The sequence below is a fragment of the Podarcis bocagei genome (genome assembly GCF_964188305.1).
Source record: "Podarcis bocagei genome assembly, chromosome: 8".
In the NCBI taxonomy this organism is placed as follows: Eukaryota; Metazoa; Chordata; class Lepidosauria; order Squamata; family Lacertidae; genus Podarcis; species Podarcis bocagei.
Window position 1 is genome coordinate 84,421,704 of NC_138133.1, and position 17,258 is coordinate 84,438,961.

Sequence of the window (17,258 nt, forward strand, 5' to 3'; positions counted from 1 at the left end):
GAAAGCATTCCAGACCCTCCATCTCCCAGAACCTGGCGAGCCTTAAAAGTAGGAGAGCAAAGAGCTCAAAGACAGAGATCATGTAGCCGCACCTGTAGAAGTGATGAATGAGGAAGTGGGATAGAGGGGTTCAACGCCATTAACCAAGATGCTTTTACAGCCTCTCTCTGTAAAGATTGAAATAAAAAAGGACGGTAAGAAACTTTTCCTTGTCTTTATGCTTTGCTGGGCCACCAGCCTTGAGCTGCAGACAGCATCCTGACAATGTAGCTTCATTATACATGGGGGAGAGGTTTTGGGTGGAAGCTATTTAAACCTACCCTTCCCACTTTCTGAACACTTTGCATTCTGGAACATTTATTGGTATTCCCCTCCCTCCACCCCCAGTAGGCAGAAGAATGTGTCTGTCATGAATTGAGCATGGTTTCTATGTCCCCCCCACTTTTCATTTCTGCTTGGTATTTTGGATTTGCCATTTGTTAATTTGGGGTTTTCTAGGATATTTAAGATTTCTAGGATGGCATACCCTCCAACTTCTTAGGTCCCAAAATAGATTCCAGCTGTTAAGGAGGGTGCCATCCCATTTCGTGAGATGTTCAACTCTTTGAGAATACATATCCAAGATATGAAGAAAATTATGTAGAGGGGAGAATGCATAAAGGCCTTTCTTCACCCAGGCCTTTGGCTAATTAAACAATCTACGGACGTAATCAAGAACACTGCCAATAGCAGAACATGAACTTTCTACAGCTTCGGGCTTTGTTGAAATGTTCAAATAATCAAGGACCAAAGCAATTCATTCCCACAATATTTCAACTAACAAAAGATGTGGTGGTGGCCTCTGCGGTAGTGGCAAATCAGTGTGGGAGACCCCCATAACCACCCTCCTAGGCATGTCCAAAAATGTAGGCTTCTCCACTTCCCTTCCACTATATCATTGAGAGAGGGGGGGTCTGGGGATTAGGAAGCTCATGGAAGAGACCAGGTCTATCAGTGACTGCTAGCCTTAATGCATAAATGGAAAAACTTTAGAGCAGGGAAATTTTGCAAGACACAAACAAAAACAGAGCTGGTCTTACACTTCCATGCCTTGATTGTAACCTTTGTGCAGATATCTCGCAGGCTGCTACTGGAATTGCAATGCTGTACTTCTTAAGTAAGTTGAAATAGTTACTTATGTTCTGTCAACAGCACTCTCTTATTCTCTGACAGGTCAGCCATTTCCCCCGACTCTAAAAAAGAAACCATGAAGAAAAAGCAGGAGGCATCCAAAGCGTCAAGAAAGCCCAAAACACACAGAGAACACAAAGCACACAAAACACACAGAGCACCCAATGAACCCAGTGAACCTAGTGAACCCAATGAATCCAAAGAACCCAGTGAACTCAGTGAACTCAGTGCACCCATTGCACCCATTGCACCAACCAGTCGTGAGGTGAGCTTGAAGAATCTGTGGAATCCACTGAATTTATAAAAACTGAAAACCCATGTTGTTATGTAATTGTTTCCCAAGGTTCAGACAGGGATGTAAACCAATTGTACAATATAGCATACAGTACTTTGTGTGGCGTTCAGACTTCTGGAGCAATCCAAAACCAAGCAGAATAGCAGTAGGGCAAGATGAAGCTGCCTAGTTCCTCCATCAATGCTGGCTGGATCAGAAGGCTGGGGGAAGGAAAAAGCCTGCTCTGCGTTACCCCACCCTCAGGGCCGGGTTTAGATTCAGTGAGGCCCTAAGCTACTGAAGGTAATGGGGCCCTTTATATGTCCAGCTGTCCTTTGTCAACAACAAACTGCGACTGTTTTTTGTGTTGAATATATGCTATATGGTAATTTATGGACCTAATAGGTATCTAAAGCCATTTGCACATAACAAAATATGTATTTTATCCAAGTAATTGTTGAACTGAAATACAATTAAGCAGAAATATAATATTTATATATAGTATTATAGTAGTAAGTGAGGGTAATAGGGAACTGTACTAGGTAAAGGTAAAGGTACCCCTGCCCGTATGGGCCAGTCGTGTCCGACTCTAGGGTTGCGTGCTCATCTCGCTTAAGAGACCGGGAGCCGGTGCCGTCCGAAGACACTTCCGGGTCACGTGGCCAGCGTGATGAAGCTGCTCTGGCGAGCCAGCACCAGCGCAGCACACGGAAACACCGTTTACCTTCCCGCTATAAAGCGGTACCTATTTATCTACTTGCACTTAAGGGTGCTTTCAAACTGCTAGGTGGGCAGGAGCTGGGACCGAAAGACGGGAGCTCACCCCGCCGCGGGGATTCGAACCGCCGACCATACAATCGGCAAGTCCTAGGCGCTGAGGTTTTACCCACAGCGCCACCCGCGTCCCTGGGGAACTGTACTAGTAAATAATAATATAGGCCTACTAAATAATAAAGATGAATATTTTTCTAAAGTAATTTTATAATGGGATCAAAATAAATAAATAATGTATTACATGAAATCAATCAGTAGGCATAAGACTCATACCCTTAGTCTATGCTGCCAGTCTACAAGCACTCTTTAATATTAGATAACAGGTACAACAGCTTGATCTACATTCAACTGTGCTGCACTGCAGTCTGCAGCTGCATACTACCTGTTGTCATGCGACCAGTCCCTGCAGAATGTAGGCACCCTATATATAGACATGAGCAAACTGGTGATATTTTAGGGAGCAGGCTAGCAGGCGGGGCTCATTGCTTACATCATAGGAGCTTACACAACACAAAACACTGTTGCTGTATGTAGGTTTTGTTTTATTTGTCCCCCCCCCCTTATATTTTGGAAATGTACATCCAGTTGTTTTTCCCTTTACATTTTTTTTTTGCGGGGGGGCCAAAAGAGTGGGGCCCTAAGCTATAGCTTGTTTAGCTTATACATAAATCTGGCACTGCCCACCCTGGAGATAACTTGGCATTTGGGCATAGATGAGGACAGATGCCCTGAAGCAACAACAGTAGTGCCAGCATGGGATTCAGTGCATGCTGAACCACCTCATTCCCCTCCTCACCTACACTCAGCAAGGATCCCACCAATTTTGCTTCCACCTGACCACAGTGAATGGAACGGAAAGCTGTGCAGCAGCAGGGCAAGGCTTCCAGAGAGTCATTCTGTGGTATGGGGGTGGAGGGAGATGTGAGCTCCATCTGTTTCTCCACCATGGAGGACCTTGCAAGGTTGGGCTGTAGCCTTCCTCATGCTTAGAGTAATCCGATGGGTAGACTGCAAGTATAACCAAACTTTGATTCAGTTTACTATATTTAAACGATCCTTGAGAGATAAAGGTGGTCTCTAAATGTAATAAACACAAATAAATAAAATAAAATAAAATAGAAGATAATAACCATCATGACTAGCAGGAGATGGTGTGGCAATGATGATCATGTTCAGCTGGAGTAGCCAAAGTATACAAATGTTGCCATTATAAAATAATGTCTTAATGTTTCACTCTATCTTTCAGTCTACAAATGTTTTAGTGATAACTGTAGTTAATCAATGGTTACTTAATATAAGTATTCTGCCCTGTACATTCTCATCACGTATCTTCTTCTTCTTCTTCTTCTTCTTCTTCTTCTTCTTCTTCTTCTTCTTCTTCTTCTTCTTCTTCTTCTTCTTCTTCTTCTTCTTCTTCCTGCAGGATGTCCCAATGAGGCTTATTTGGATTTCAATGGCTGCCTGCTTAATTAGTGTACAATATGGATACAATATGTGGTTACTCTACACCCCTTTTGTGGTAAGATAGCCCTGTGTTTCACGTGGCTTCTTAAAGCAAGGGTTTAAGAAGCATCACATTTCTTCTGGGATACATTGACAGGGAACATAGGCTGGCACAGATGTAGCCAGATCCCAAAGTAGGTAGGGCACTGCTGCAAATCTCTCTCTCTCTCTCTCTCTCTCTCTCTCTCTCTCTCTCTCACACACACACACACACACACACACACACACACAGAGAGAGAGAGAGAGAGAGAGAGAGAGAGAGAGAGAGAGAGAGAGAGAGAGAGAGACTCATACAAGCTTCCTTCTTAAGTTTTCCAAAAAGAAAAGAGAGGGGATAGTCATAGTCAATTTCCCAATGTATCCTGTTTTAAAAGCCAGTATATGACAAGCTACTGCTCAGTAAATAAAAGTAGAATATAGAAGGCAAAAAGGAGAGTGCTCCTTTCTCTTTGAGTCTAGATATTTAAAAAAGGGACATATTTTCCTATTTTCACTTGTGAAAGTGTGGACAAAACTTTTGTGATATTTCCTAGCAGGGGTGTCAACTTGAATACAATACGGCGTGGCAGGTAAGTCCCACCCCACATAATTGATCACAAGATGCAGTGCACACATACTGTTTGAATGGCAATGGCTATTAACTTGGGGAGGGGGTTCTGACCACCTAAAATAGTCTATGGGAGGAGGGAAAGGGACCTCAGCTCCAAGGAGTTGGCCCCATGCCTCCCAGTTCTGAATGTGAGTGGGAGAGACATGCACATACTTTCTCTGGGCATCCCAGAATTGCCTGCAGATCCTTGGCCATCATTCAGTTGGTCCCAGGCTCTCGCATTCTGCTGCCACACAATGCCATGCCACATGAGCAGTCCTAATCTCAAGCATTTATTGTGCTTCTCCCTCAGCTCCTACATGACTTGTTCAACATAACAACCTTTGAAGAGATGGAAGATCCAGGTTCTCAGATGTATATTGTGGCTATCACCATTGCTTTATTTCCACTTGGAGCCATTTTTGGGACCATTCCTATTGGTTTTCTGGCCAATAGATTTGGCAGGTATTGAGATGAATTTGTGACTGCTGAACGACAAGGAGAGGGAGTGGCAGGGAGAGACACAGTGAGATCCATTTAGGTCCATGGAATCATACCTGAAAACCTTTTGTTATCTGATAAAGCTTTGTTTGAAGGTGGTCAGAACATGCCTACCAATTGCAAGATAATCCCACCAATGCTGTTTTGATCAAACATGCACCAGCAAATTTTCTAATATACAGCTGTGGAAGAACCCAGAAGTTAGTGGTAGAACACATGTTTACATTCAGAAGATCCCATTTTCTCTCATCATCATCCCTCAATTAAGAGATTTTATCTACCACAGCAGAAGGTTTCTAGCTCTAGTGGAAATATATGAGCAATGCCTCCTGATATTTATTAAGATAAAGAAAGTGTGTGAGTAATTTCACAGTGCTTGGGTATAGAAGTTTCAGGGCCTTCCATGGGTCCTTGTTTCCTCCCATTACAAGCAAACCCAAGGGCCTTCTGGCAGTTCCCTCATTGCGAGAAGCAAAGCTACAAGGAACTAGGCAGAGGGCCTTCTCGGTAGTGGTGCCCGCCCTGTGGAACGCCCTCCCATCAGATGTCAAAGAGATAAACAACTACCTGACATTCAGAAGACATCTTAAGGCAGCCCTGTTCAGGGAAGTTTTTAATCTGTGATATTTTAGTGTATTTTTGGTTTCTATGGAAGCCGCCCAGAGTGGGCGGGGTACAAATAATAAATTATTATTATTATTATTATTATTATTATTATTATTATTATTATTATTATTGGATTAGGAAATTCCTCTAATCCTATAGCTCCTCTCCCCCCTTTGCTGCTTTGATGGTATCATATATTGGCATCTTCCCACCTCACTGACCCTTTCACTGTCTTTTCAGGAGGGGAGCTATGAAGATAACGACCTTTTTGAGTCTGATCCCTCCTGTCCTATTGGCTGTTGGTGATACCGTAGACATCCATGAATTCACAATTGCTGTACGTTTCTACACCGGGATATGCACAGGTGAGTCAAGGTCCCAGGATTAGTAGTTTGGCATAGAATTCATGTTGTTAGTTTGAGCCTAGCAGAGACACTGAGCAATAGTTTGTTTCCACAACAGAGGGAGGGTGGGCTGCTAAAGAACCAAGTAAAGCAGCATCAGTGTGTCTCATTTTCACAAACATCTCCCTAATTGACTTTGGAAACCAGTGTTGTGGCTCAGATAGGCCACCAAGGATGAAAAAGCTGATAGAGGTGGCCTTGAAACTCTATAGGACTGTGAGTTGGAAAATGGATTTTTGTAAAATACGAAAAGAGGAATCACTGTGCAGAATTATTATTATTTAAATATAAGTATGGGATGTCCCAAGGCCTTGGGTTAATTGGTATACTAATTATTGTACCAACAAATACACCACCATGGAGGTTGTTTGACCATAGTTTCCATCCATCACAGCCAATAGCTATTCCATGGCAACTAGACAGAGAATTGTACATGACTTGTAGTCCACTACTATCAGTTTGGCTTGTCCTGCTACCTTAATAGTGGCCAACACTATTAGTTTGAATTAAATGATTTAATGCCATTTCTCAGAGATATACAGGCTCTGGGCAAGTTCCAACAAAAGAACATTCCCAAGTTGAGAGGCAGCTACTGAGAGCACCAGTCCGTACGCCCTTGTGGGGGCCGGTTTGGTTCAGAGCTACAAGTGGATGGTGTTGCCATATCTATGGTGTGAGATGTGAAATGTCGGTGACATTTTGCAAAATTCTACAAAAGAACAGCTTGGCAACATGAGATATGACTTGCACGGCCTACTGGAGCCTCAGGGTTGTTCATACATTTTGCACATATCACATGTTCATTGTGATTTGTCTGCTTATTTATCAACTAAATAGGACTAATCTCTGTTGTTGTTCCTCTGTATCTTGGAGAGATCGCCCCTGGAAGCATGAGGGCAACTATCGTCATGATGCCCCAGCTATTTTATGCTTTGGGCATCCTTGCGGCTCAGCTAATTGTTTTTGAAGAATTATTTAAGATGCGAGAAGGTAATTAAGAGAAATTAACCCTTTGGCTTATACGAGACCAGACGCATGGCCACAGTTTCTCCACATTGTCGTCTATCTTCTTGCACAGGTTACGTGATTGTGATGGGCATTTCTGGGGTAATGCCATTTTTTCAGATCATACTACTACGCTTCTTTCCTGAAAGTCCGAGGTATCTGCTCATTCAGAGGAAGAATGCAGAGAGTGCAAGGGAAGGTACGATACTCTGAACTGTATTGAGATTTCTAGTTGTGAGCATCATACATAGCCATGAGAACGCATCTGGCTGAAGAGACATCACCCACCATTGGCCAGAATAATGACCTCTCCCCATTCTAGCATTTTGAAATAATTGCTTATATTCCCATGTTATTAATTTAGAACCAACCACATCCATTTCATTACAATGTGCACACATATGAAATATTAGTGTAAATGATTATACACATGTTTATGGCCACTGGGCTTCCAATGGCTCCTAGTAATGACGGTGATACGTTACCTCTATTATTAGAGGCTGTTGTTTTGTTTTAGTTTTTATAGTCTTGCTGTTCAGCAGGTGGTGGATGTTTGGAAAATATACAATAAAGCTGCAATGGGACAACTAATTCATAAAATGTATCTAAAACACCAATAGAAATATTTAAGTAGGAACTGAGTAAAATACTGCTTCAATCAGCAATGTCACTGCCCACCCCCAACCCCACTGCAAAAAAAGTCTGGACAAGGAAATGGTGTCTGCATGACATACATAGCCATGAGAACCCATCAGGCTGAAGAGTTGTTTTTTTCCCCAAGTTGATGGAGTTGCAAACAGATTTTTTTCTGGAAGCAGTTGACATGGAAATGAATGCTAACCTTCTGCTAGATATCCAGAAGAGACCTTTAAGTTGTGGGAAGGGTCACATAAATTGTGGAAATTATCAGGTAAATAAATGCCAGGAAGTGAAATAAAGCACTGTTTGAATGCAGCTGAACACGCACAATGATTGCTGACTCCTCCCCACTACTGCCTACTGGGTTCCCCCACTCTCCAAGTTTTAGTTTCATTTGTATGTGACTTCCATTTTCTGAAAAAAGCCCTTTTTTTTTCTTTGAACAGCTTCCTTAACTCCGTTCATTCACCACAGTGACATCCCCTTGGCCCTGTTAGATATTATTACCAATCAGAGTTGTATATTCTAGCTGAACATTTATGCTGACCATTTTAAATAACTTCCAGACATTCTAAAGAGATTTGACCCTCTAGACTTCCCCTTTCCCACTTCCTTCTTAACAATATCCTCATTCTTCTGAGACTCTTATTCTACTGAATCCTAATCCTTTCTGCCTCTGCTCCCATGCAGAACTGAAGGTGCTGAGAGGCAAGGATGATGTGGAGAATGAAATGAACGAACTCTGTCAGGAGGACGTCTTTGAGAAAGCAGAAAAGAACATGACTGTTGCTAAACTACTATCATCCCCAAACCTGAGAACGCAGGTCATCACCATAGTTGTCTTGACAGGTGGTGCACAGCTTGACGGCATTGGTGCGGTAAGCAAAGCATTGCCCCCCTTAAAAAAGAAGTTTGGAGGTGGAGCCAGATAACTGAGGCCTCATTGGGTTTAAAGGCTGTGGCATCAATTATCACTGCTTGTCTTTAGACACAGCCAAAGTATTTCTACTCAGGGAGCTACTCTGTGGGTTTTGTTGGGAGTTCAGTGCCCATCAGTCACAGCTAGGAGCTGCTGTCCAATAGCACCTGGAGAACCACAAGTTCTCCATCCATGCACAAGTTATAGTCAGACTCTACGGGAAATATGGCATTGCCTGGGAAAAAGATCGACACTGGGCTTAGACTTGCCAATCAGAAGGTTGGTGGTTTGAATCCCCGTGACGGGGTGAGCTCCCGTTGCTCGGTCCCAGCTCCTGTCAACCTAGCAGTTCCAGAACATGCCCCAAAGTGCAAGTAGATTAATAGGTACCGCTCTGGCGGGAAGGGAAACGGCATTTCCGTGTGCTTCTCTGGTCTTGGTGTTTCCATTGCACCAGTAGTGATGCTGGCCAAATGACCCGGAAAAACTATCTGTGGACAAACACCGGCTCCTTCAGCCTGTAAAGTGAGATGAGCACCGGAACCCCAGAGTCGTCTGCAACTGGACTTAACTGTCAGAGGTCCTTTACCTTTACCTTCTTCTGAAATGTTGAATGCACTACATTATTTGTGTGCCAAGACCCCATGGCCTTGCAGTTCCTTAAGGGTGGTTAATCAGACAAGACAACAGCATATGGTTTTATGGGATCAAATAGGCCACAACTTTTACTGGTTACAGATGTGAGTGGTTTGACATAGGCATTGGGTGAAACCAAACTATATTATATTATATCATGCCAGCCCAACTGCTGGGAGTGTTTCTAAGGAGAAACCACCATTAGGGGAAGACCTATGACCTACATCAAACAGGGGTATCCCCCCCCCCCGAGTGTGGAGGAGTAGGAGTGGTGTGGCCCTAGACCTCATCTGGGCTTCAGACAGAAGCCACTCCACCTCGGCTTACCCAGAGTTCTCCTTAGCATTTACAGTTGGGGCTGAGACAAGCTTCAACCCTTACAAGCATCAACCATTCACTGTAAGCAGTAACTGAGCTCTAAGTAGACCAAGAGCTGTATATGCCAACTTTCTATGATTGGGATGTTGGAAAACTTTCCCCCTTTGGGAGAGGCTGGTCCCTCTCCCAGGCTCCCGGGGTTTGTTTGCCGGTGATCTACCCTGACTGACATCCCTGCAGTCCAGGGAGATCTTGATAGGCGACATCTCCCTGCGTAGAAGATGCACACCCCCTTCTTCCTTGCATACCATCAGGAGAAAGAAGATAGTCAGAAAGTCTATTACATCTCATTTATTTCTGACTGTACAAAAGAATAAAAAAAATGTCCGTTCTCTCAGACTCCACCAAGCAACAGACTGATACTTTACACAAGCAACAGGAAGGTCTCATATTACACTGAAAACAAATCCCTGTGAATCCTGTGAACTGCCGTGTACATCCTGTCCCACGGTCAGACACATCATGTGATGTAAACATCGAGCTGCTTGTTTGCAGCTGCGTAGTACTCATATTCCAATATCCTCCCCCATATGAATCGACTTTAGCTGCGAACAAAGCTTTATCCAGAGAAGAAAACAAACAGTTGCCAACTATTGCATCGTGGACTGGGGCTCAGAGCTACTGTGTAGATGCCCATGTTTTGGTGCCTTCTGCAGTAGTGATGTATGGAAGTGAGAGCTGGACCATAAAGAAGGCTGATCACCAAAGAATTGATGCTTTTGAATTATGGTGCTGGAGGAGACTCTTGAGAGTCCCATGGACTGCAAGAAGATCAAACCTATCCATTCTGAAGGAAATCAGTCCTGAGTGCTCACTGGAAGGACAGATCCTGAAGCTGAGGCTCCAATACTTTGCCCACCTCATGAGAAGAGAAGACCCTTGGAAAAGACCCTGATGTTGGGAAAGATGGAGGGCACAAGGAGAAGGGGACGACAGAGGACAAGATGGTTGGACAGTGTTCTCGAAGCTACCAGCATGAGTTTGACTAAACTGCGGGAGTCAGTGGAAGACAGGAGTGCATGGCGTGCTCTGGTCCATGAGGTCACGAAGAGTCAGACACGACTAAATGAATAAACAACAACAAAGTCCAGCATCTTGTTCCCCACATTCGCCAACCAGATGCCTAAGGAAACCTTAAACAGGATTCTTCGGTTCCTCAATATCTTGAGTCACCACCAGTTGCTCCTTCATTTCATATTAGACTGTTATTTAGATATAATCTGGATGTCTGACAGTTGACAGTTAAGTCCAGTCGCGAACGAATATAGGGTTGTGGTGCTCATCTCACTTTACTGGCCAAGGGAGCCGGAGTTTGTCCGCATACAGCTGTCAGGTCATGTGAGCAGCATGACTAAGCCACTTATGGTGAAACCAGAGCAGCACTCAGAAACATTGTTTACCTGCCCACCGGAGCGGTACCTATTTATCTACTTGCACTTTGACATGCTTTCGAACTGCTAGGTTGGCAGGAGCTGGGACCAAACAACGGGAGCTCACCCCGTTGTGGGAATTCGAGCCACCAACCTTCTGATTGGCAAGCCCTAGACTCTATGGTTTAGACCACAGCGCCACCCGCGTCCCTTACCATATATATACCACTGGTATATTTCTTTGGTTTTAACTTGGTTGTATTATGGATTTTAATATGGTGGTAAGCTGTTCAAAGGCCCAAGTTAATGGTTGGTATGCTGATAATTTAATAATATGGTGGATCAGGCTGGTGGCCTAGCAGAGAGCCAGTGTGGTGTAGTGGTTAAGAGTGATAGACTTGTAATCTGGGGAACCGGGTTCGCGTCTCCGCTCCTCCACCTGCAGCTGCTGGGTGACCTTGGTCTAGTCACACTTCTCTGAAGTCTCTCAGCCCCACTCACCTCACAGAGTGTTTGTTGTGGGGGAGGAAGGGAAAGGAAAGGAAAGGAGTAGGGAAAGGTTGACCAAGACTAGACTATTGATTATTTTTTTCTGATTTCAGGTGTACTATTTTGTAGATATAATCTGGATGTCTGCAGGGGGGCAAGAAAAAATGCTCCGGTACCTTCGTATAGTATTAATTGTTGCTGGCTTAATCGCACTCTTGATCACGGTAAGCCTTTTCCACTTCTTTGTCTCTTTCCTTTTGAATCTTAAAACTCACTGTTCTTCAAAGGAAATAAATTTAAGTTTCACAGTCTCCCCCCGTCCACAACAGCCCCATGAAAAATAAACATTTTTTTAATTATAGTATTATGAGCATTCTCTGAGCATTCTTTGTCAGAGAGCCACAGTTATTAACACACAGTACCTGTATTCTAGTATGCATTGGAAGTTATCCAAAGGGGTAAAAAAATCAGCTTGAACATTCTGTTTTTGCATCAAAAATAATTTTGCTTATTTGTTTCTTTCATTTTGGAGGATACATTCCTATTCACTAAGTGAAACACTTGTTTTCATTCCATTAGTGAATTTATGTGGAGGGGTAATAAGATAAAAAGTATCCAGACAATTGAATTTCAAATCTAGACTAACTGTAAGGAGAAGCCCCTACTGCAGAAGAACCAAAGTTCTCAAAATGCCCTTAAGAAAGTCCAATTAAATTTAAATTGTCTGTGGTAAAGATATACCCTATAAGCTGCAATTCTATACAACAGGGGAAACCAATCTGTTGTTCTTCAGATACTGTGACTTTTTGAACAACTGAACTTTATTACTTAATTTATTTATTACTGACTTACTGAACTTTCTCTACACCTTTTCCTCATCCAGCTGGCTGGAGCTGATGGGAGTCCTTAAGATTTAGGGAGTACCATGTTGGCTAAATGTGCAAACTCAAAGGCACACCATGCTTCAATAGCTGTTGTTTATATGTGGATTCCTCCATAGTGAAGGGTATCTTCAGTCAGATATGACCGAGAACTATCATTCCTTAGGGACACATATTTTTAGCAGAATGCTGGTATCATCAGTCAACATCACACATGGCAGCAGCACAGTTTGATATCATTTACTACCACTACAAACTACAAACAATAAACAACATTATACAGTATTACTTCAACACGAAAACACAACTATCCTGTCTTAGATGCCTACAGAAAACTTTTTATTATTATTTCAGAAAGTCTGCTTTATTTGAAAATTTTGCTGATTTTATCTGTGCTCTGTTGATCATTATTTTATATTTTTAATGTACACCATTTAGATATTTTAATTTTGATTAAGAATAATAATGTAAATTAAATTAAATTAAATTAAATACTACAGTGATATCACTTGTGCACTTGATGAGAATTGCTCATAAAAAACGTTCTCCAAGGCAGGATTGTCCTGAGAAGTGTAGGAATAAAATACAACTGGTCCTTTTAAGTACTTGGGGTTTTCCTCTCTTCCCTTTGTCTACTTTAGTTTTGCCCCTCGCTCCTGGTTTTGTGGTCTGTTTCTACCAGAGTCCAACCCACACTGCATAACACCACTGGCTTTTAAAATTTTATTAGCATTTTTATCCCACCCTTCTTCCAAGGAGCATGGGGCATTCTCATTTTATACTCCAAAGAATCACGTCTAACACTACTTACCACACACCTCATCTGCTCTCATAATAGGAACATTGAAAGATTCTTGTTGGAGACTCTAGAAGAGAAAAAGGCCCATCTAGTCCAGAATCCTGTTCTCAGAGGGTGTGAAGTTATGTTGAAAAATATCCCCCAAATGCATAATTAGGTTACACAGTGGTACGTCCGGTTACAGACGCTTCAGGTAACAGACGTGTCAGGTTACACACTCCGGTAACCCAGAAATAGTACCTCGGGTTAAGAACTTTGCTTCAGGATGACAACAGAAATTGTGCGGCGGCAGCGGGAGGCCCCATTAGGAGGCCCCATTAGCTAAAGCGGTACCTCATGTTAAGAACGGACCTCCAGAACGAATTAAGTTTTTAACCAGAGGTACCACTGTACAGCATTAGCTTGCTTACACTGACACTATCAATGAACTCTTAAAAGGTTAGTCAGGACTTGCCTTTGGAGAAGCCACACTGATATATTCATCCATATGCTTCCTAATATTAGCTTTAATAATGCTTTCTACCAGTTTTACAGGAGACAATATAAGCTAACTTATGTTGCATTGTACTTTCCTGTATCTCCTTTCCTCCTCTTTATATTCTCTAGATGTATCTCGCTGATTCTAAGGGACATAGGTATCTGCTTCTGATTGGCTTTGCGATGTGCAGCATCGTCTGTGTTCTGTTAACCTTGACCCTGGAACTGGAGGTTTGTAATTGAGAGTTGAGAATCACCAAATGGGCTGTCATTTAGCCCCGTTCTTGCTCCCCCTATACACCATGCTATGTAATAGCAATAAAGTTAAGGTGGAAGTTGGCTGTATATGCTGATGGGTACATCTGTAGAAGGAGACTTAATAATAATAATAATAATAATAATAATAATAATAATAATAATAATAATAATTTATTATTTGTACCCCGCCAATCTGGCTGGGTTTCCCCAGCCACTCTGGGCGGCTTCCACAGAAACCAAAAAACACTAAAATATCATACATTAAAAGCTTCCCTGAATAGGGCCGCCTTAAGATGTCTTCTGAATGTCAGGTAGTTGTCCATCACCTTGACATCCAATGGGAGGGCATTCCACAGGGCGGGCGCCACCACCGAAAAGGCCCTCTGCCTGGTTCCCTGTAGCTTCGCTTCTCGTAATGAGGGAACCGCCAGAAGGCCCTCGGCGCTGGACCTCAGTGTCCGGGCAGGACGATGGGGGTGGAGACGCTCCTTCAGGTATACTGGGCCAAAGCCATTTAGGGCTTTAAAGGTCAACACCAGCACTTTGAATTGTGCTCGGAAAAGTACTGGGAGCCAATGTAGGTCTTTCAAGACCGGTGTTATGTGGTCTCGGCGGCCACTCCCAGTCACCAGTCTAGCTGCCGCATTCTGGATTAGCTGTAGTTTCCGAGTCACCTTCAAAGGTAGTCCCACGTAGAGCGCATTGCAGTAGTCCAAGCGGGAGATAACTAGAGCATGCACCACTCTGGCCAGACAGTCCGCGGGCAGGTAGGGTCTCAGCCTGCGTACCAGGTGGAGTTGGTAGACAGCTGCCCTGGATACAGAATTGACCTGCGCCTCCATGGACAGCTGTGAGTCCAAAATGACTCCCAGGCTACGCACCTGGTCCTTCAGGGGCACAGTTACCCTATTCAGAACCAGGGAGTCCTCCACACCAGCCCGCCCCCTGTCCCCCAAAAACAGTACTTCTGTCTTGTCAGGATTCAACTTCAATCCATTAGCCGCCATCCATCCTCCAACCGCCTCCAGGCACTCACACAGGACCTTCACCGCCTTCACTGGTTCTGATTTGAAAGAAAGGTAGAGCTGGGTATCATCTGCATATCGATGGACACCCAGTCCAAACCCCCTGATGATCTCTCCCAGCGGCTTCATATAGATGTTAAAAAGCATGGGGGAGAGGACGGAACCCTGAGGCACCCCACAAGTGAGGGCCCAAGGGTCTGAACACTCATCCCCCCCCACCACTTTCTGAACACGGCCCAGGAGGAAGGAGCGAAACCACTGTATAACAGTGCCCCCAGCTCCCAACCCCTCTAGACGGTCCAGAAGGATGTTATGGTCGATTGTATCAAAGGCCGCTGAGAGATCCAGCAGAACTAGGAAACAACTCTCACCTTTGTCCCTAGCTCGCCGGAGATCATCAACCAGTGCGATCAAGGAAGGGATCCAAATGGTCCGCATCCTCCAGGCGTGCCTGGAGTTGTTCAGCAACCACACGCTCAATCACCTTGCCCAAGAATGGAAGATTTGAGACTGGGCGATAGTTGGCCATACTGGCTGGGTCTAAAGATGGTTTTTTAAGAAGCGGTTTAATGACCGCCTCTTTCAGCGGATCTGGGAATGTTCCCTCACAGAGGGAAGCATTCACCACCCCGCAGAGCCCATCGCCCAGCCCTTCCCGGCTAGCTTTTATTAGCCAGGATGGGCAAGGATCAAGGAGACAGGTGGTTGGTTTCACGCGTCCAAGCAGCCTGTCCACATCCTCGGGGGTAACGGATTGAAATTGATTCCATGCAACTTGACCAGACAGGGCTCTAGCACTCTCCCGCCCCGGCCCTGCTCCCACGGTGGTGTCTAGCTCCTTCCGAATATGAGTGATTTTATCTGCAAAAAACTTTGCAAAATCGTTGCAGGAGATCTTGGGGTCTTTACAAGGCCCCGGTGGTAAAGGTGGTTCCGTTAAATTGCGGACCAACTGAAAGAGTCTCCTGCTACTATTTTCTGCAGATGCAATAGAGGCGGTGAAGAAAGTCTTCTTCGCCGTCGCTATCGCCACTTGGTAGGCTCGACGTTGAGCTCTAACCTGTGTCCGGTCAGATTCGGAGTGAGTTTTCTGCCACCGACGCTCTAGCTGTCTCAGCGATTGTTTCATCGCCCTCAGCTCCGAAGAAAACCACGGGGCTGTCCGGGCTCCATGCAATCGGAGAGGGCGCTTCGGAGCCAGACAGTCGATAGCCCTGGTTAACTCCGCATTCCAGCGGGCCACCAGGGAATCAGCTGAAAGGCCATCAACATGGGATAAAGCATCCCCTACCACTCTCTGGAAACCATTTGGATCCATTAAGTGGCGGGGGCGGACCTTCCGAATTGGTCCCACCTCCCTGCAGAGGGGAAGGGTCGCGGAGAAGTCCAGTTGCACCAGGAAGTGATCTGACCATGGCACTTCTTTCGTTTCACTTTTACTTAGTGTCAGATCACCCACGTCTCTAGAGGTGAATACCAGGTCTAAGGCATGTCCATGACTATGAGTTGGGCCCAACTTATTCAGGGACAGCCCCATGGAGGCCATGCTTTCCACGAAGTCCCGAGCGGCTCCTTGTAAGGTCGTGTCGGCGTGGATGTTAAAATCCCCTAGGACAACCAAACTAGGTGTCTCCAGGAGAACATCCGCCACGACCTGAAGCAGCTCGGACAGGGAATCCTTGGTGCAGCGGGGAGGTCGGTACACCAAAAGGAATCCTGTACTGCCCCTATTGCCCAACTTCCAGAACATGCACTCAGAAAACTGGGTCTTCCCAGTAGGACGCCTGATGCAAACTAATGACTTCCTAAAAATCACTGCAACCCCCCCTCCCCGCCCACATGACCTGGGTTGCTGTGCGTAAGAGAAACCTGGTGGGCAAGCGGCAGCAAGGACGGGCCCATCTGCCTCATTCAACCAGGTCTCTGTCACACAAGCCAGGTCAAATCCTCCATCCACAATCAAGTCGTGGATGGCAGTGGTTTTATTCATCATTGACCTGGCATTACACAGCAACACCTTCAGGTCATGTGGGTTTCCCCTGTTGATTCCAGTATCCATCTGGTCAAGGCCAGACCTGGAGGCAGGGATAGTCTTCAAACAACGACTAAACCTGCCTCCTCGGTAATGACATGGTCTGGTCTTAGCGTAACTCCGCCTCCTGCCCATGATCACCGAGATCGGATGTCCCAGCGCTTCCCCCCCTGTGGAACTTGCCCCAGCCATCGTGTTGGCTGGGGCCTCACTCCCAGGCAGCCCTGATCCCGCCCCTTAAAAACAAAACACAAACTATACAGAACCAATAAAACAACAGAAAACAAAAACAGAACAATTATACTAAAATTAATCCCCAACCAAATATCCATTACACCCACCCACCCCCAACAAGAGAAAAAAGGAAAAAAAGAAATACAAATTTAAATTGCCACCGACTGCTTGAGGACATTTTAAAACACATTGGAACAGGGAAGCAGTTGCAGAACACTTCCCAGCTTCCCCAAAAGTTTGTTCCAAATAAGGGCCTGGGCCACGCCCCCTGGGCCAGTTGGAGAAGACCCTGGAA

General features: G+C 44.7%; 1 protein-coding gene across 3 annotated transcripts in view; it reads left to right on the forward strand.

Annotated features, from left to right (window-relative positions):
- Positions 1-17,258, forward strand: part of LOC308592809 (solute carrier family 2, facilitated glucose transporter member 5-like) — a 56,497-nt gene that overhangs the window by 4,946 nt on the left and 34,293 nt on the right. The window contains exons 3-11 of one of the 3 annotated variants that reach the window (XM_081204682.1): positions 1,213-1,435; positions 3,642-3,737; positions 4,624-4,775; positions 5,658-5,782; positions 6,659-6,811; positions 6,900-7,025; positions 8,156-8,343; positions 11,371-11,481; positions 13,544-13,645. The exons of 1 other annotated variant lie outside the window; for it this stretch is intronic. In XM_081204682.1, the coding sequence (XP_081060808.1) occupies positions 1,213-1,435; positions 3,642-3,737; positions 4,624-4,775; positions 5,658-5,782; positions 6,659-6,811; positions 6,900-7,025; positions 8,156-8,343; positions 11,371-11,481; positions 13,544-13,645 (1,276 nt within the window). The remainder of the gene's footprint in view (positions 1-1,212; positions 1,436-3,641; positions 3,738-4,623; positions 4,776-5,657; positions 5,783-6,658; positions 6,812-6,899; positions 7,026-8,155; positions 8,344-11,370; positions 11,482-13,543; positions 13,646-17,258) is intronic. One more of the 3 variants, XM_081204686.1, reaches the window with a different exon arrangement.